The sequence below is a fragment of the Sylvia atricapilla genome, chromosome 8, assembly GCF_009819655.1.
Source record: "Sylvia atricapilla isolate bSylAtr1 chromosome 8, bSylAtr1.pri, whole genome shotgun sequence".
Taxonomy (NCBI): domain Eukaryota; kingdom Metazoa; phylum Chordata; class Aves; order Passeriformes; family Sylviidae; genus Sylvia; species Sylvia atricapilla.
Window position 1 is genome coordinate 26,139,476 of NC_089147.1, and position 14,920 is coordinate 26,154,395.

The 14,920-nt window shown below is 38.9% G+C and overlaps 1 protein-coding gene across 1 annotated transcript in view; it reads left to right on the forward strand.

Moving 5' to 3' along the window:
* Nucleotides 1–14,920, forward strand: part of NRG3 (neuregulin 3) — a 342,543-nt gene that overhangs the window by 242,594 nt on the left and 85,029 nt on the right. Inside the window, exon 3 of the mRNA XM_066324173.1 lies at nucleotides 2,022–2,095. Coding sequence (XP_066180270.1) covers nucleotides 2,022–2,095 — 74 coding nt within the window. The remainder of the gene's footprint in view (nucleotides 1–2,021; nucleotides 2,096–14,920) is intronic.

Sequence of the window (14,920 nt, forward strand, 5' to 3'; positions counted from 1 at the left end):
TTGTGCTCCCCTCCCTTCACCAACTCCATTGCCCTTCCCTGGACTCACTTCAGCACCTCAGTGTCCTTCTCCTCTTGAGGGGCACAGAACTGGACACAGGATTCAAGGTGTAGTCTCACCACAGCAGCTGTTATCGGAGTACAAGGTTATGGTGTTCCATTAAAAGGTTATTCCTTGGTATATCATCCACCTCTGTACTAAATTTTGAAAGCAGCACCTTTCCCTTGTGGTATGTTTATCAGAGGTACAGGTAAATGAAAATGTCCACACACACTGATGAGCACTTGGCACAGGAGATACCACTCTGACTCTCTCCTCACATGCTTTTATGACAAACAGTTTAGGATAAAGGGTTTTAAGTCTGTAATATGGCACTTATAACCAAGACAAGGGCAAATGTGTGTCAAGAAGTTAATGGAATATGCTCATAGAAAGGCAAGAATCCCAACCTATGCAGGTTGTACTTAAGCTTTTGTATGAGGTCTGCCAATTCCTCTCAAGACTGTGAAGAAGAGCTTCTTTTTGATGTGAGGCAGCTTCTGGTATTTCATAATCAGGCGAAAGATGTGTGCAGCAGTGTCTGAGTATAAGTGGACTTCCTCAGCTTTTCAACTAGTGGATAGTTTTAATTAATAGAACTTTTTCTTCCTTGACTGATAACTTTTGACCACTGTCATGGGATCTGAATGAAACAAAACCTGAACACTGATAATTTTTGACCTCTGTCATGGGATCTGAATGAAACAAAACCTGAACAGTTTTTTTCACGTCAGTTATTTTATAGATGGACAAGTACTGGGAGGAAGCTGATCTCCAAAGTAGGACCTCATATCCACCAGGGAGAAAGGCCAAAAGGGAGGTTTTGAAATATATGTTGAAATATTATATATGTATGGGAATTCTAAGTCTTTTTCTTACTGTAGATTTTTACTATATTTTTGGGTCTGATAGGAACGTAATTTACATGTTTTCTCACAAATGTTCTTACTATTCCTGAGTCAATGCCGGTGATACGCACTTCTCATTGAACCATTAGTTTATTAAACCAAAAGCATATTAAAAGGCAACATTCAGAGGAAGCCTGAGTGAAAACATTGTGAAGGAGCAGATAACTTCTCCTCCTGACATTATCACATCATTCAAGCTGCAGTTGTCAACCCTAATGAAAGGTGGTGATGCTGATTTGAGCATATTGCTTATGTGATGTGCAAGAGCTTTGGGAGATAAGGAATCCCTGTTGCTATCATTTATAATTAAAGTGTCCATCACTTTCCTCTGAAAAACTGCTTGACGAATAAATAATTAAAGATCTGATTCTGATACACTTAGTTGAAATGAGACTTCTGAGAACAGTTCAAAAGCAGTAAATGGAATTGCTTCAAAGTAAGGCTTCAAGATAAATAATAGTATTACAGTCTCAGTCAAAGCCAGTTCTTGGTTGTTGAGGCAGGAAGGTGTTCTGGTTTATGTGCTTTAAAATCTAATCTCACAGGCATCTTAAACCTCCTGCTTGCAAACAATGCCTGATGATGTCTATCATTTTATATTTTAAGCACAGTATACACTGGTATTAAAATTAATGGCTAGCTAACTGTTCCCTGCTTTTTCAGACAGCCAAAGATAAGTTGTCTGCCCCGTGGTTTGTGCAGTATGGAAGTTTTATAAAGTGCTGTGTTACCTGAAGAGTTAATTTTATTTGTAAATATGTGTATTTTATACAGCATTTTTCTTTGGTTGTTTCACTGAATTGATATTTAAGAGAATGATTATGCTAAAACAATGTCTATTTTCATAGTTTCTAAAATAATTGAACCGCTTGAGGAGAACCTTTTTTGAAATACTGATTATTTTCCCTGCTTCCATTGTGTTCCAGTAATAACCATGCTCCCATTATAGTCTAAGTAACTTGCCTATTGTAGATATGCCAGTCCCTTGCAGTGTTGGCAGGCTTGATTTGGTACCTTAAAATTAACCTTTGACTACCGCATGCGTATGTTTGTCATTTATCCCCTTTTCCTCAGGTGCAAAGAGGGCTACCAAGGAGTCCGCTGTGACCAATTTTTGCCGAAAACCGACTCAATCTTGTCAGATCCAAGTACGTCAAACGTTTTTCTTATATTTTCAATCCGTGCTGGAGGCAGCTCTTGCCATGTGGGATGACCCTTTGCCTGTAGTCAGCCAGTCCATGCTGTGGGCACTGCAGCTGCTCGTTAAGAACAGCGATGCTCTTGTTGGCAGGATAAAACCGCATCATCCACTCTCTGTTCTTGTAAAACGTGTGCTGCTCCAGATTCCTTATGGTTTGGGATAATACCGTCCCTGCTTAGAGCCAAAACATTTGTGTTTTTCTACTTTTGACTCAAGAGCAAACGAAATTACCTAATCTAAAAGGAAACCCAGTATAGAGTGCAAAGTGGTTCCTTCAAAAGGAAATAAATGCATGTTGTGTGGCACTGAAGAGATTATGATCTCTTTGGAAATACTTTATATCAGTTTTTGTGATAGTTAATTATTTTTCATTTTGACAAGTGATTTGTTGTCTATTTGCATAAATGATAAATTATAAAGGTGTACTTTCGGGTAGTAATGTGGAGACAAAGTAACCTTCTATTACATTGGCCAGTCAGTACATGTCAGAATAACATCTGCATTTATCTTCTCCTACTCCACTGTTTCCCTTTCTAAATTCTCTCGACTGATTAAAACTATATCAAAAATATTATCCAAGATGAATTTTTTGGAGGTGGATCCATTTAATTATGTTTATCTTACATTTTTAAATGAAGTGACATACAACAAAGGGTCATATCCAATCTCTTGGTTTTGTTCATATACCTGGAAACTGTAACCTATTAAGTCTTCTGGTTTTGGATGCTCTTTAAAATGAGATTCGAGTTGTTTCATTTCATTTCTTGAAGAACAATGCTTGTTTTTCTAGTCTTTGTACTTTTTGTAATTTACTTTTTGCTTTTCCGTCTGAAAACCTGTTTCCAAAGGCACTTGTGGCTTTGTAATTCTCTATGTTGTGGAGCTCCCATCACAGTTTGCTTTGTGTTTGGTTTATTTTCTCCTTTGCTTGACCTTTAATGGTAAAGTGCAGAGCTTGTAGTGAACAAGCAGACTTTACCTCAGCCAAATTTTATGTGCATGTGTCAGTATAGAAGCTGTGTATATGTCAAAGAAAAAGGTAGTTTTTATTCTCAAAGTGTGGGAAAGGATAGCTGATTAACAACAAGACAGGGTGGTACCTGTCTGACCTGGCTTTCAGAGGGGACTCTGGCTTCATCCTCTCAAGAGTAGAGGTTAGATCCATGCAGATACAACACAAAGCCCCCGAAAGGCTCCCAGATTAGGCTGCATCTAACAAGACCAAAAGCCCAATAGTGTTTATCTGGTGCAGACAGTACTGTTGTTTCTTTCTTTGTGTTGATTGCACAGACTTGCTTCTCTTGATTAGTTGCTTGCTCCAGTTGGGTGCCGGCTTTATTGTTTCCAGAGCGTTTTTCAGCCGCTTGATCCTGCCCAGTCAGCTAAGTTCTGCTAAAACATCCTTTTTTCCCCTTTTGTAAACAAAAGCTATTTTTTTTTTATTTTGTTGAAGTTTTCTTTCAAAATTATATCATTTAGAGTATAAAAGGAGAGGGGGCTTTGGCTTGACATCGTCATGGATCCACTGGACACACCCATGGCCCAGGAGGAGCCTCTCTTTTGGTATGAATGAAGAATGTTAACATGAGTTAGGTACATTTCTAGTCAGCTTTGAAATTTAACTTATATTTGAGCCTCATCTGTTTTCAAAAGAGGAAAAGACAGGTCCAGTTCAGGTCCATTTCTGTGTGTCAGCATAATGTGATATATCTCTGTGTGTGTGCACATGCACTTGTTCTAAGGATATTGAGCCTGGAAGGAAGATAATTGAACTTTCTGCTGCAACTGGACAGTGAAAACATTTTGTTCAGAAGTCAAATCAGTAATGTAATTATCTTCCTTCTGGAGAGAGAAAAAAAAATTAATACCATGCTGATAAGTAGCACTCAGTGGCAGAAATGTTTGTTATTTGCATAACCTGAGGAGTGTAGAAAGTATTTGACACTGTAGTCAAGCACAGTGTTATCATCTTCAAAGGCTCTGGGTTTGCACCGCTGAAACTTACGTTTGTGGTTGAATGTGTTTGGATTAGAAAGAGAATGGCCGAAGGGTGAATTTGGAGGTGGCTTCAGAAAGAAGCAATTTTTTAAATGCAACGCTGAATTTCCAAAAGCTGAAAAATGAGATGAGGGCTCTTTTGTCTGGGCTGCAGGTAGCCAGCACTGGCTTTATAAGCTTTATAAACAAGTCCAGCTCATTTGAGTTTTATGGGATTGCTTAGGGTGTTCTTTGACAGTGAATGTGCTGCTGACGACACATCTACTAACATTTAGTTTTTTTGAAGTTTGCACATATGAAATACTGAAGCAGTGTTTTTGTCTTACCTTGCCTTTGGTATTTTCAGAATATACCCTTGTCGTGACTGGGAAGTGAATCTGTGCCAGTCAGTTGGTAAATAGCAACAATTTTTTTATAAAATTGTACTTATGTACATGGGCCAAAGCACCTTGATTTTTTGGTCTTTGTTTTCTTATGTTGTTTTTTTTAAATAGATTGCTAATACAAACAAGACTTGTTCAGTGTAGCTATTATCTGCCTATTATTTGCATAGTGAAAAATAGTGTGTTCTGGTTCTGCAGTATTTTTAACACCAGCTTCTTACCTCATTCTAGATGTATGTTAGGCAGGTCTTGACTTTACATCACAAATATTAATACAAATTATTTAATGCTTAATATGGATTAATGCATGCTAGGTCATGTACATGTGGCTTAATTCAACTAACTGGTTAAGGTATTTAAAATTCTGTTTTTAGAAAACACTCTTGAAACTACCTGATGGTAGTTCATGAATTGGCAGCCATGGCTTCTTGCAGTCAGATCTGCTACTTTCCTACAGCTCAAAGATAGGATTAAAGTCCTAAGAAGAGAAAAGTACAACATACAGAGACCAATGTCAAAACACTCCATGCACAGGCTCTTTGACTGGACCTTTAAGCATCACAGGTGTAACAGCTTCCATTTCCCTTCGTATCTCTGCTCTTATCAAGGTTTTCTGGCTATAAGAGGAAGTTGTTAAAAAATAATCCAACACCCTCCAAAAACATGTAGTTTAGAAGTTTGTTAATCTTGGAATATGAGAGAAACTGGCCTAAACCATGGGAGCCTCAGGCATGTGGGAATCTAACAAAATTAATGTCACCAATAGGGGAAAAGGCTTCATGGCAAAGCCACCCAGGCTCCCAGGCTCTGTCAGGAGGAGGAAATCTGTCAGCCATGTGCAGAAGTCCCTGAACACTCTTTCTCAGTCAGCTTCTCTATTATATGGATGAAATAATAATGGGACAAAAAGAACAGAAAAGACAGTCACATGCTGGATGGAAAGGAGTATATTTAGATTGTTACTTCAGCTTTCTTTGTCTGGGCTAACTCCACTATAAATACAGTTAATAGCAATGGTAGAACACTGACATTTTCAGCATTTTAAGTACAACCTTAATACAACGTCATGTGCAAGAAATTTATCTGTAGCCTTATCTGTATCTGTAGGATTGGGAACTTATTTATTACATAAATTGTAGAAATGTACTCCTGTACTGTCCTTTATAGTGTTCTGGAGTAGGCCTGCCTGGCCCAATGACTCCTGAAAGGTACGTTTTATGTGGGCTGCAGGCATTTTTTACTAAATCTGCTTTTATACTGAGGCAAAGTAAAACCTGTAAAGCTTTGACTGTTCTGTGGCCATATTCCAAAGTGGGGAATGAGGCACTGAAAATGAGTTTATCACATTACTTCAGATTGCTCTTTTTCACCTACAAGTACATTGTTCTTAGCATTAAAAGCTACTTTCCTATGCAAAATGTGTATTTCAATTTTATAATGTTTGGTATTAATTTTGTACTTATCATTCCAACGTTCAAGTTGTCCCATTTGACTCAGAAGCTTGAGTAAAGAGGGATCCCCTATCGAATATTGTGAATGTTATCCAATCCTTTTGTAGAATAAATGGCATTATTTCCTAGAAGAGTAAAAGTGGTCTGGAAGGCTTATAGGTCTCCAGGCCATGCTCCTGCTGTTGCAGCCAACCCCATCATGTAATTTCTTCTGTGCTCTGATCATATTTCACTTGTAAGCCACTTGTAATCCCTGTGAACCAGCCACTGGAAACAGGGTTTGTTTAGCATCCCTGCTCTGAGGATTTCAAGACTTTCCAGCCTCCAGACAAAACTTATGCCAAAACGTGTAAATTTTGTGCTTGGTTAAAATGCTTCATTTCAACTTCGATTTTTTTTTCCTCTTGGTTTCCATGTTGTTGTGCTTCTGGTTTGTTAAACTGGCTTTTTCAAATGTCAAAAGTCTTCCCACTGAGTGAGCTATAGCCTGTGGTCTCATAGCACTTTAACCTGTGACAACATGGTACACATGTTTCTCTTTTAATCTCATCAAAGAGAAACCTGCAAGTGTCATATCTGGAACCTGCAGTTGCTCATTCTTACATTACCTCTTTCTGTAGCAAAGGATCAAACTCCCTCTTCTGGAAGACTGGGACTGGAGATAAGAAAAACAACTCTAGCTAGGTTACAGATGAAAAAATGTCTTTTCAAAAAACAAAAAAGCTCCGCAAGAAAATAAGAAAAAAGCCTAGGCTTTTAATTTCATTTTTCCCCCTATCTAGATTTGTATATGTGAGATCACAGGATAATTTATGTTGCAAGAGAAGTCACGAGAACTCAGGAAATTCAGCCTCCTGCTCTAAGCAGAGCTGGCTTTGGAGTCTGTGCTACTGCACTGGACACTACAAAGTTGTTTTGCAAAGGGGCTCGTATTAAAAAAAGGATAAAGAGCATCACCATTGTAAAATATCTCTAAAATATATTTTCAATAATTTGAATACACAAAATGAAATTTGTGCCCCTTACTGAATGACTGATTTTCTAGGGCCTGAATAAGGTTTTTTGTCAATTTGACTTAACCTTTCTGAATTTGTCAAACTTCCTTCTGAATTTGCTTTTCTTCTCCTTTTTTGATTTATAGAAGGCATAGGAGAAAATAAGATTTTGCTGTTGGAAGGACTTCAAAGGTTGCGTGGAAATAGGGGCAGTTTGGAGTGGGAGACTACCCACAGTTGGATATCTGAGTTTTGCAGAGGGCAAGTCCTTCTTAAACAGATTTTACATGGGACTTAATCCCAGAAAGAACTTTTGAAATCTAGATCTAAGTCTGAATTTTGTGGCTTAATTTAGACTTGAAAAAGTTTTAAGCCCCTCTGGATTAATTATTTCGTCTGTTCAAGATTTTTTTTTTTTTATTCAGAAAAAGAATATGAAGGGAGAGGTTGTAGACCAGTCTTCTTTTATAGTGGCTGTCATTTTATGCTGCTTACCAAACTAATGGTGAACTGCCACACCACCTGTGTGTTCATAAAAAATATTCATGTTGCTCTAGGACATTAAGCTTTTACAAAAAAAACTAAATAATCAAAAGGTGGTATTTTATTGGCTTGTAAAATTAGGTTTTAAGAGCTAAAGATGTGGTGACTGCAGTCAAGGGAAGTCCCCGAAAGTGACAAGTCAGTAGAAGATCGTTAGCCTCCATCAAAGGATCTGACATTTCTCTCAACTGCAGTCTCTATAGAGGTGTATAACCAGAGTTCCTCCAGCTCAAATGCATCAAAAATTAACTGAGTCTTGATGCATCAATGGATTAAAAGGAAGGAATTGCCTTAATTGAAATAGTAATAAAGAGGAAAAGCAACACAGTCTTTGCAGAAGTTTCAATGAGTTTAACTGTAGGTGAGAAAAGATGACTCAAATGAGAGACAAGCTGAAGAATATGAGACATCAGCAAGGTAAAATTAGAAAGAAAATAGATTCCTGGGGCAGTGAGGGGCATGTTTTCCCTCCTCTTTGGTCAGGTGTGTGAAAGCCTTGGGCTGTGGTCAGTAAAAGATGATGTGTTCTCGAATTCGAGTTCTATGGAAGCTGTAAAATTTGACTTTCTGTGAACAGTATGAAACTTTTTGTTTTGTTGCTGGTCTTGTTTTCTTTTCCTTAAAATAAGAACCTAGGCTTTATTCTGCACAACTGGAATAGAATGTTCCAAACCAGAAGTGGGAGATGAACAAAGCTTCAGTAAAAGTGTTCACCGGCGATAACTGGAAGCGTGAACGTGTTCATTATCAGAATGTCCTGGAACATTAAAGTCAAAGAGAGATTAATTGAAGTCACACATTGCCACTAATGCCATGGGCAAAGAAAATCACTACCAGTTTTGATAATGTTATTTCTTAAAATCCTAAAAGCAAAATTGAAATTCATAGGGAACACCTAATAATATTTGATTCTATGGATAAGCTGACAGTGACTTGTACAGAATGTGCAGTATGGATAGTTTTGAGTAATTTTTTAAAATTTCTTTTTTTCCCTGTCAGTACTGCAAAATAGATTTTTGAAATCACAGGGATTTTTGGGATCCTCATTTTTCTAATGACGGGGGAGAGTATTGTGAGTTCATTCATCTTCTAAATTTCTGTCACTCTTCTCATGTCAAAACAGAAAAAAGCAATGTGCTCATGTGAGAGCTGTTGTCAAATATTAAGCTGAATTGCTTGCATTACTTTTGTGTGCAATAACAGAGGTGGTTTTCCCCTACTTTCTCTGAATTACCAGTCCTTTTAGGGAAAAAAAAGCAAACAGCAGTGGGTTTGCACAACTACTCCCCATAATTTCTGGCTTTCTTTCTGGAAATAATAGTGAGGAGGTTACAGTTTATTTCCATTAATTATTTCAGTTTTAAATTACATGTCAGCCTTTGCTAAATTCAGAAATCTTTATTTAGCAATTAGCTAAAGACCATTGAACTAAAAAGTCATACAGGTTTATCTGGAAAAATAGAAAAATTTTATCTGAATTTGACCGAAATCCTTCTATTAGTTTTAAAGGAGCATTAGTTTCTTATTCTTCTCTGTTCATCTCTTCTCCTGGAAGACCAGAATCTATTGACATCTGGTTACTCAACACTGTCTTATTTTCAAAACTTTTAATTTGAAGTATCCAATTATGTTTGGTTTTGCCATGGCTTTCAGGCCATAGATGGTCTTCTGGAGTTCAGCTTGTGCAGGCTGCATCTCTGTAGACATCTTACAAAGAAGCTGGAAAGGAGCAAATGCAGTATCTTTGACATCAGGGAAAAAAACTCCAAACAAACCTCAAAACCACTTGTTTCCTCCTTCTTCTTTAAAAATTGCATGCATGTGGAAGGATAGTAGTGAAATTCAGCAATTCGTTTTATATGGAGTCAGCACAAATCCCAAGGAAGAAAGAAAATGAGATCCCTAGGAATACAAATCCCAGCCAACAAGAAGTTTTCATCAGCATGTCTTTCCATATCCACAGTTGCTGTAAATCAAAAAGGAAATGAAAGCCACCTCGTGCAGGGGAGTTTGAAGGCCGCCTTTCCAAACTTCCATTCATCTGTGAAATGTGGGACTTGTGTCTCGTTAAAGAATTTCTAGGTCTTTGTGTAGTGGTTTTTGCACCTGTATTTTAGGGAAGTTCACCATCTGATGGCAGAGTCGCTCCTTGCCCGAGCGCCCCGGCAGATGGTGAATGGAGGTTACAGTGTTACACAAGGACCCCGGCTGGGAATTGCTATTCCCGCTCTGCTGCCAGCCGGGAACATCCCAGGGCCCTGTGAGAGGCGGTGCAGCTCTCCCACAACAAGCACCTTCTGAAGTGATGAGCCTCTGAAACAGCAACTCCTCCTATCCCTCGTACAAACACTTTATGATTTCCTACATCTGCTGTTGGCCATTTCGTGTCTGAAAGGGGCGAGTGCAAATATAGTTGAAGACTATGTTCTGTGACACCCTGGAAGCCTCTAGTTTTGCCTGTTAGCCTAAGTAACTAACTTTTCTGACTTGAGTACTCTTCTACTGATAACGTGTTACTGTTGGTGTCAATCTCCCATGGTCTTTCAGGAGGAATGTTTGATTTTTCCTGGATGGATGAGGTGCTGTCAGTCACTGAGTTGTCAGATCACATTTTTGGACCTCTTAAGAGGAAGATTCAGCAGTGCAGTGACCATAGTTCTTCATGCTCAGGGAGAAGCGTAAGGAAAGATGGGCCATCGTGAGATGACATACATCAGGAAAATTGCACAAAACATGACTGCAATTTAGCTGAAAAATATTCATTTTGTCAAGTTCTTGTCTTTGTTAATTAGCTACTCATTTGTCCAAGAGGATGTTACTTTAACAATACTATTTCACTTTACGTCACACTTCTGAAGTTCAATTCTTCAATGATTGCTTGAGATGGAACAGTATAGGTTTCTTTAAGATGTCATTGCCTGTTGAAAGAGCTAGCAGGGATAGATGGAGAAAAGAGATGGATTTCTCTTATTGACAGTTAGTCCTGAGTCTTTGAATGTGTCTGTGTTAAATCTAAGTTGGAACTGAATGTTCTGCCATCTCCTGTGAGTGGTTCTGTGTTGAAATGGTTCTAGTAAAAATGCAGTAGTGTGTGGGCAGGTAAATCCTGGAGCTGTGGGGGTTCCTCATATTGTGATCTGTCCTGCTCAGAGTTCAGTTTCATGACTTTAAGTAGTGAACAGCAGGAAGATGAATTCTGCACTGCACAAGCAGAAAGCTCGGGATCAGTCCAACACGTGTCTTGAGAGTAAAAGCATTAAGGCCCATCCATGAGAGCTAAAGTTTCTTCCAAGAGGGTTTCTGCTGAGTGTGCTGATCATCTTCCCAGAATGAATACCTCAGAAGAGCCTCTGTGCTCCTGGCTAATCTTCACTCTTTGCATTAAGTCTTTACTCCTCTGCAAGGTTGCTTATTAAGGCAATTATTGTTGTTAGACTTTTCACTTCACTTACAGTTTCTGTCAGTCTTGATTCAGGAGATTTGAACAATCTCTGCTCATGAAGAAAAAACAGGAATAAGTCTCATTCAGAGTTCAAGTGCTGAGTGCTCTGTGTTGCTGAAGCAGACCAGATTCTGTGAGGGCAATGTGTGTATGTACATACCTGCCCACGAGAATGGCAAACCTACTGAAAACATTATGGGTCAGTATTACAATGAGTTTGATTACCACATCAAAGTTATAATCTTCTGCTAAGAATAAAAATAGTACCGAGGTTCCTGAAGGCATTTCCAGACTCATTTCTTAGGCCTAACATAAAACATTTATATTTAGCAACAGGGAATAGCCACTTCTGGATAAAACTTCACTGTGCAAACACAGCAATTTATGTAACTACTATTTCCTGGATCAGAAAGATCAAATTATAGAATCTTGATCTCGCTGGGACTGGTAGACTTTTGCTAATTAATCCTTCAAGATTTATTTGTCTGCACATGACTTTTATGTAGTGTGTGACTACTGTTGGCTAGTGGGTTTTCTGTCAATCAGAGTTAAAATTGCCAGCCATGACCATATGTATTCATTTTCTTCAGTGATAAATTTGCTCATGGCGGGAATTTTTTAAACACAAGCCCGATGAGTGTTGTTCCAGAAGCAAACCCAAGAGCAGACTAGAAGAGGCAGTTCTTGATGACATCACTAGAAGAGGCTGCATTTGGAGGACCAGGTTCCCTTCCAGCCTTTTCAGAAAGCTTCCTCCTCTCAGGGCTCCTGGCTCTTTGCTCTCACTGCAAGTACCTGTTTGCTGTAGAGAAAAAGTAGAATTGTTTGCTGCCATCAACAGTCACAAGTTAACAAGGGGCCCGGGAAACAGAAAGTTTCTCTTGTGATTTCTGCACAGAGCCTGAGTACACAGGTTTGACAACCCAGCTCTGGATGAAAACAAAGAAAACAGTACTGAAACACAGAACAAGCAACAGTCAAAGCCCTGCCTGTCACTGCCCATTGCCTTTCTGCAAGTAATTCTGCTCTTTACCTTTTCTTCCCCAACCACTTTAACACCTCAGTTGAGTTAGCAAGAGAAGATTTGATTGTACTGCATATGCTGCTAAGACACCAGTTTGTTTGATTTTTTACTCTTTTACCTTCTATCCCAACACATCTACTTTATGTCCCTCCCCATATTTGAGCATTTTTTTTCCTTCAGCATCTGATTATATTTCTGTTAGTGAGTGTTCTCTCTCTGCTCATCCTTGCCACCACCCCGTATTTCCCACGTCCTTTTGCTGTGATTCCTTCCCACACTCACTCGGGGTGGCCTTTACTCCTTCTCTGACATCAAGATTTGAGTCCTCTGTTTCCAGTCTTCCGGATGAATGTCTTAATCACAAATAGCTTTTCACAGGCTGTCTGATCTATCTCATTTAAGCTCCCCTTTCTTCCTTGTCTGAAATGTTTTGTTTTGTTCCATAATGGAATAAAAAATATAATTTGCAGTTTAATTTAGTATCCAAAATGTTCTTTAAATGTTTACAATGAACAGATGTCCTCATTTCATTTTGTTTCCAAAGGACTTGGCTCCAATTATCCCTGAAGATACAGGGAGAGGTTAATACCTGATGCTTAGCAGGAGAAAATATCCACTATGTGGGCTGTTTGTGAAAAGCAACATCAAAATTTAACTTGTATTCTTCTTTTGTTTGCTTTTAATAAAACTGATTTTTTCTTGAAAAAAAGGTTGCATCTTCAATGCAGACTGTTTCTATGTGTGTCGACAGTGCTTTTATTGTGAAAGCTTTTTCAGGTTCAGAAGGAACCTTAGCTGGTAGAGGAAAAAAAATCTTAGAATTAGCAGAGAACAGAATACCTGTCCACGAGAGGTGAAGCACAGGTTCAAGTCCTTGACCTGATTTTGCTCTCTTGCAGGTGGATGCCTAGATCGCAGCACAGAAAAGGGAGTGGGTCAGTCAGTGTCTTTTTTTGCATTTGTGGTTGTAGATTTTTTTCCTGGGAGAGAAAGACTAAGCTTTTTTTGTTATTTCCCAGCCTAGCTCTAGTGGTGAGTCAGTAAACTTGAAATTTCTACTGTAGTGAAATGTGTATTTTTACAGTATAGCCCTACCCTAGACAGAGCACAACACAGAATTTTGTCTTAAGTTCATTTTGCCTAGAGTTTACAAAATGTGAGATACTTAGGTCTCAATCCTGAAAAAAACCTACTGGTGGGTAACATTTCTCAGGATAAATACTCAAATAAAAGACGTTGAGCAGATTTGAAGCATCCAGCTGAATTATTTGCTTTAATTTGTGGTCTACATCATAAATTTGCCCCTTTGTTGATAATGAGGTGACCTAGTGCATTTTAACTCTGGATTTAATGAGTCCTGAAAAGACTTTCTCTAGAAGCTGAGCAGCTCTAATTTGGGAGCCTGTCTCCTGCTGATGGAGGAGCCACCCCTGAATGGCTCCATCTGCATCTGGCAAACAATGCAGCGCACTGATGGGGGAAGAGTGTCCTTTTGAAGGAGCTCTTAGGTCTGTGGAGATTAGCAGTTGTAAATATAAATATGTATCTATGTTAATATATATGAAAGCAAAAGGTGTTTTTGTTTCTGTGAAGACTTGGTGTTCCAGTCTGATCTAGCTGTCTTTGACAGTTTGGTTTCCTATTAATGCAGTATTAATTTGCTGTCTTTATCAGTCTCCACGTTTGAAGCAACCCTTGTGGTCAGGATTTGTTTAGCCTTCAGTAAATACTCAAAGATTTAAATGCTTTTAAAGCCTTAAAATATGATCCATACACTTCTGGAGAAAAGATTCCTTATTTCAGAAGAAACTGGTTAAGCCATATGTGTAGATGTCTGGAGAACTTCAAGTAAAAAATCTGCTTACCAGTGCTATTCTCAGTAATTTATTCTTCATTTTACAGGCATTGGAAACATGGTGACTAAAGGCTGGAGAAAAGGGAGCTCAGGAGACACCTTATCACTCTCTACAACTCCCTGAAAGGAGGTTGTAGACAGATGGGGTTGGTCTCTTCTCTCTTCTTCCCAGTAACAAATGACAGCACAAGAGGAAATGGCCTCTGTTGCAACAGGAGAGATTTAGGTTGGATATTAGGAAAAGTTTCTTTACCAGAAGGGTGGTCAGGCGTTGGAGCAGGCTGTCCAGGTGGAGTCACCATCCCTGGAGGTAGTGAAAAGGCATCTGGAGGTGGCACTTGGGGGTGTGATGTAGTAGTGGACTTGACAGTATTGGGTTAGTGGTTGGACTTGATCTTGACGGTCTTTTCCAAACTAAACGATTTTGTGACTGGGTGGTTCTGAGGGGCAATGTTACTACATCAGTTTGTAAGCAGAAGATGACAAGCTGGGCCCAGTTGGGGTGGTGATAAGGACGCTTTCCTAAGATGTCAACAACTATAATAGTGGTTGTTAAATATAGAGATGCATCTGCTTGGGGAGATCATGACCCATTTCAGTTGGTTCTTGCTCTATGAGCTTTCTGTGCCTTTGAAGGTACATTCAGGGTAACCTATTTCTCCCTTCAGGACTTCTGCTTTCTTCAGTCCTGCATTAGGCAGAAAGCAGAAGCTGTTGTGAAAGCAGCCAAGGCTCCACCTGATTCTTTCATACCTGCATATGTATGAATAAAGATAACTTTCCTATGTAGTAAATGGAGATGCATTTTCCTGCTCCATCAGAGGCTAATTAAAATATGACAAATTAAGCAAAAGCCAAATATAGATGTTATAAGGTAGTATGTAGAGAAGATTTAGTCTTCTAACTACTTAAGAAGCTCCAATAAGACAACCTGAGGACTCAAAGTCATGATTGCTCAGTGTCTGTCTGCTCCTTAGCGTACAGGGAAACTAGTCAGTCTCTGCTAGGGCAAGGACATCAACCCTGCTGTGTTGGCAAAACATCACAAATCCTGAAATGCTCAGCTGAACTCAGTGACTTG